This window comes from Mandrillus leucophaeus, unplaced genomic scaffold, assembly GCF_000951045.1.
Source record: "Mandrillus leucophaeus isolate KB7577 unplaced genomic scaffold, Mleu.le_1.0 Scaffold20, whole genome shotgun sequence".
Classification (NCBI taxonomy): Eukaryota; Metazoa; Chordata; class Mammalia; order Primates; family Cercopithecidae; genus Mandrillus; species Mandrillus leucophaeus.
In genome coordinates this window covers 2,833,748-2,839,104 of record NW_012102032.1, presented here as the reverse complement: position 1 = coordinate 2,839,104, position 5,357 = coordinate 2,833,748, and the positions used below count along the sequence as shown (strand labels likewise).

The following is a 5,357-nucleotide window of genomic DNA, read 5'->3' as shown; positions in this document are numbered from 1 at the left end:
TTTTTTTTTTTTTTATATAGCTGGCTCACCCTAGAAGCCCAACTCCAACTCTGCCACTTTCTACAAGCAGCTTTGATGAACAAAACTGATGCCAACTCTGCCTGACTCCATGTGATGATCCATAAAAAATGCAGATAAAAACAGCCAGCCAGGCACAGTGGCTCACAACTGTAATCCCAGCACTTTGGGAGGCTGAGGTGGGTGGATCACCTGAGGTTAGGAGTTCGAGACCAGCCTGGCCAACATGGTGGAATCCCATCTCTACTAAAAATACAAAAATTAGCTGGGCATGGTGGTGGGTGCATATAATCCCAGCTATCCGGGAGGCTGAGGCAGGAGAATCGCTTGAACCCAGGAGGCAGAGGTTGCAGTGAGCCAAGATAGCGTCATTGCATCCCAACCTGGGCAACAAGAGCGAAACTCCATCAAGGAAAAAAAAAAAAACCCAAATCCTTTTTTTTAATGTAGTAGGGTATATATATAGATATACTAATATAATTCCATTTGGAGAATTAGAGTATGTATGGAGCGCACATATACTGTGATATAAAGTGGATACAGATATTTGGATATTTTCTAGTTTGCATGATCATCAAGAGAACCAGATGGGAAAATACAGTCTCCAAAGTGATGTTTATCCTGGAATTACCCAATTTAGGTTGGAGAGGTTGTTCAAATTTAACTAGATAACTCAGTTTATACTGTATAGGTGCAGTTATGACAGTAATAAAATAGCCTCTTGGCTCATACCTGTAATCCCAGCACTTTGGGAGGCTAAGGTGGGAGGATTGCTTGAGCCCAGGAGTTCAAGACTAGCCTGGGCAACATAGGGAGACCCCGTCCCTATTAAAAATACAAAATCAGCCAGCTATGGTGACACCTGCCTATAGTCCCAGCTACTTAGGAGGCTGAGATGGGAGGATCACTTGAAGCTGTAGTGCACTATAATTATGCCTGTGAATAGCCACTCTACTCCAGCCTGGACAACATAGCAAGACTCCATCTCTAAAAATTAAAAAAAAATTAAATTAGAATATCATTTCTCGCATCTTAGGTAGGTACTTATATCTGGCTCACAGAAGTCTGAGGTATTCCTATTTTTATATCTGCTTTCCACATTTATACAGCTACATAAAAATTTTATGACGACTTCAACATGAACCTTATATTTTCGACAATGCCTTACCAAGGATTCTCAAGTCCATAGCAGGTCACTGTGAGACCTAGTTCCCTGTTGTCACTGACCTATATATTCAAAGACAGTAATATAGCCTGGGAAACATAGCGAGACCCCATCTGTATCAAAAATTTAAAATTAGCCAGGCATGGTGACGCATACCTGTAGTCTGAGTGTCCTAGTTACTTGGGAAGCTGAGGTGGGAGGATCACTTGAGCCCAAGAGTTCGAAGCTATGGTGAGCTATGATTGTTCCACTATACTCCAGAATGGGCAACAGAGCAAGAACCCATCTCTAAAACTAAAAGGCAACTCCCCAGAAAGACTGGATTTCTACAGATAAATATTGCATTAAGATGCCAAATAGAGTGTTGTAAAGTCACCAGACTAGAAAGCAAACCTGGGGGCAATGTTTACCACCTAAGAGGCAGTCCTGTTTTTGAGACCCACATCTTTATAGATATATATGTTTTGTTTGTTTGTTTTGTTTTGTTTTGAGATGGAGTCTCACTCTGTCACCCAGGCTGGAGTGCAGTGGCGCACTCTTGGCTCACTGCAACCTCCACCTCCTGGGTTCAAGCAATTCTTCTGCTTCAGCCTCCCGAGTAGCTGGGATTACAGGTGCACACTGCCATGCCTGACTAATTTTTGTATTTCTAGTAGAGACGGGGTTTCATTATGTTGACCAGGCTGGTCTCGAACTCCTCACCTCAGGTGATCCACCCACCTCAGCCTCCCAAAGTGCTGAGATTACAGGCATGAGCCACCACACCTGGCCAGAGATCCACATCTATATTTATAACACATTTATGGATGAAAATTAAACAGGTGGCCGGGTACGGTGGCTCATGCCCGTAATCCCAGCACTTTGGGAGGCCGAGGCAAGTGGGGAGGTCAGGACTTCAAAACCAGTCTGGGTAACATGGTGAAACCCCATCTCTACTAAAAATACAGAATTAGCCAGGTGTGATGTCATGCGCCTGTAGTCCCAGTTACTTGGGAGGCTGAGGCCAGAGAATCGCTTGAACCTGGGAGGCAGAGGTTGCAGTGAGCTGAGATCACACCACCGCCACTCCAGCGTGGGTGACAGCAAGAGACTCTGTCTCGAAAAAAAAAAAAATTAAATAGGTAGTAAAGAGATATATCAGCTTCTAGTAAAAGTTAAAAAAACAAAAACAAAAAAAACCTGCTAGCTACATTTACATTATGTAAAATTAAAGGAAATAATCACTGAGAATAAAGCAGTTGAGTATTTATAACAATAATATTTTAGGGGGCACTTACAATGTTTATAATATTGTAAACCACTGTGTACTCTATTCATTTAATGCTAAATGACTTGACCATTCTTGTGGGATAAGAGATCATAAGAAAAATGCTAGGGCCGGGCATCATGGTTCACGCCTGTAATCCCAGGACTTTAGGAGGCCAAGGCAGGTGGATGCCTTGAGCTCAGGAGTTTGAGACCAGCCTGGGCAACGTAATGAAAACTCCGTCTCTTCCAAAAATCAAAAAATTAGCCAGGTGTGATGTTGCGCGCCTGTAGTCCCAGCTACTTGTGGGGCTGAGGTGGGAGGATGGTTTAGACCCGGGAGGTAGAGGTTATAGTGAGCTGAGATCATGCCACTGTATTCCAGCCTGGGCAACAGAGCCAGACCGTCTCAAAAAAAAGGGCCAGTTACAGTGGCTCATGTCTGTAATCCCAGCACTTTAGGAGGCTGAGGTGGGCAAATCACTTGAGGTCAGGCATTTGAGACCAGCCTGGCCAACATGGTGAAACCCCATCTCTACCAAAAATAAAAATAAATATTATCCAGGCATGGTGGCAGGTGCCTATAGTCCCAGCTACTCAGGAAGCTAAAGCACGAGAATTACATGAACCCTGGAGGTGAAGGTTGCAGTAAGCCGAGATCACATCACTGCATTCCATTCTGGACAAGAGTGAGACCCTGTGTCAAAAAAAAAAAAAAAAGAAGAAAAGAAAGAAAAAAAATGCTTTATGGCCCAGTGCAGTGGCTCACACCTATAATCCTAGCACTTCGGGAGGCTGAGGTGGGAGGATCACTTGAGGCCAAGAGTTCAAAACAAGCCTGGGCAACATTGCAAGACTCCATCTCTACAAAAAAAAACAAAAAATTAGCCGGGCGTGGTGACATGTGCCTGTAGTCCCAGCTACTCAGGAGACTGAGGTGGGAGAATCACTTGAGCCCGGGAGGTTGAGGCTGCAGTGAGCCATGTTTATACCACTACACTCCAGCCTGCTGGGTAACAGAGCAAGACTCCATCTCAAAAAGAAAAGAAAAAATGCTTTGCTACTTAATGAGGCCAGGCAAAAAAAAAAAAAGTCCTATGGAAATCATATAGCTAAACATTTGCAAAGCTGCTACTGCCATTGTACAGTGTTAAAATGTGTTCCACCTTATATCTTTTACTGATTTTTATGACAGATTTTATATTATAACCATTTGAGAACTCTGTAAGTGCTATGGCTTCCTTAAACTACTATTTATCATATGCTCCCGGTGCTTACTTTGAGACTGAATGGCAACCAGAGAATGTAAACAACCAAGGTGCATCTGGTAAAATGTTTTTAAATAAAGATTAATAAAAGTTTTGGTTTTTCTCTTTCTAACCTTTTTTTTTTTTTAACTAGAAATATAATACCTATAGAAAAGTGTATGTTGGCCGGGTGCAGTGGCTCACGCCTATAATCCCAGCACTTGGAGAGGCGGAGGCAGGTGGATCACCTGAGGTCAGGAGTTCAAGACCAGTCTGGCCAACATAGTGAAACCCTGTCTCTACTAAAAATACAAAAATTAGCCGGGCGTAGTGGCAGGCGCCTGTAATCCCAGCTACTGGGAAGGCTGAGCCAGGAAAATTTCTTGAACCTGGGAGGCAGAGGTTGCAGTGAGCTGAGATCACCCCATTGCACTCCAGCTTGGGCAACAAGAGCGAAACTGTCTCAAAAAGTATATGTTAAGTATAGAAAAAATATATCAAATTTAAAAATTATAGGCTGGGGGTCAGGCACAGTGGCTCACACCTGTAATCCCCAGCACTTTGGGAGGCCAAGGTGGGTGGATCACTTGAGGTCACAAGTTCGAGACCAGCCTGGCCAACATGGTGAAACCCCCCTCTCCACCAAAAAAATATATAAAAATTATCTGGGCGTGGTTGCATGTGCCTATAGTTCCAGCTTCTCAGGAGGCTGAGGCACGACAATCACTTGAACCATGGAGGTGGGAGTTGCAGTGAGCCAAGATCAAACCATTGCACTACAGTCTGGGCAACAGAGTGAGACTCAAAAAAAAAGAAAGAAAAATGCTTTATGGCCCAGTGCAGTGGCTCACACCTATAATCCTAGCACTTTGGGAGGCTGAGGCAGGAGGACCACTTGAGGTCAAGAGTTCAAAACAAGCCTGGGCAATGTTGCAAGACCCTGTCTCAACAAAAAACAAAAAATTAGTCAGGCATGGTGGTGTGTGCCTGTAGTCCCAGCTACTTGGGAGACTGAGGTGGGGAATCACAAGTCCAGGAGGTTGAGGCTGCAGTAAGCCGTGTTCATACCACCTGCACTCCAGCCTGCTGGGTGACAGAGCAAGACTCTGTCTTAAAAAAAAAAAAAAAAGAAAAGAAAGAAAAATCCTTTACTATATAATGAAGCCAGGCAGGGAAAAAAAAAGTCCATATAGATAAACATTTGCAAAGCTGCTACTGCCATTGTACCTTGCATCTTTAAATAAAGATTAATAAAAGTTTTAGTTTTTCTCTTTTTAACCTTTTTTAACTAGAAATAATACCTATAAAAAAGCATATATTAAGTATAGAAAATATATGTGAATTTAAAGATCAAGACCGAGTGTGGTGGCTCACACCTATAATCCCAGCACTTTGGGAGGCCGAGGTGGGCAGATCACCTGGGGTTGGAAGTTCGAGACCAGTCTGGCTAACATGGTGAAACCCCATCTCTGCTAAAAATACAAATTTAGCTGGGCATGGTGGTACGCGCTTGTAATCCCAGCTATTTGGGAGGCTGAGGCAGAAGAATTGCTTGAACCCAAGAGACAGAGGTTGCAGTGAGCCCAGATAGCACCACTGCACTCCAGCCTGGATGACAGAGTGAGACTCTGTCTCAAAAAAAGAAAAAGAAAGAAAAAAAAAAAAAAATATATATATATATA

The 5,357-nt window shown here is 43.3% G+C and overlaps 1 protein-coding gene across 1 annotated transcript in view; it reads left to right on the top strand.

Annotated features, from left to right (window-relative positions):
• PRR11 (proline rich 11) overlaps positions 1 to 421 on the top strand; it is a 54,066-nt gene extending 53,645 nt beyond the window's left edge. The window contains exon 10 of the mRNA XM_011979184.1: positions 21 to 421. Within this exon, the coding sequence (XP_011834574.1) occupies positions 21 to 89 (69 nt within the window). The 3' untranslated portion in view covers positions 90 to 421. The remainder of the gene's footprint in view (positions 1 to 20) is intronic.
• Positions 422 to 5,357: the final 4,936 nt, after the last annotated feature.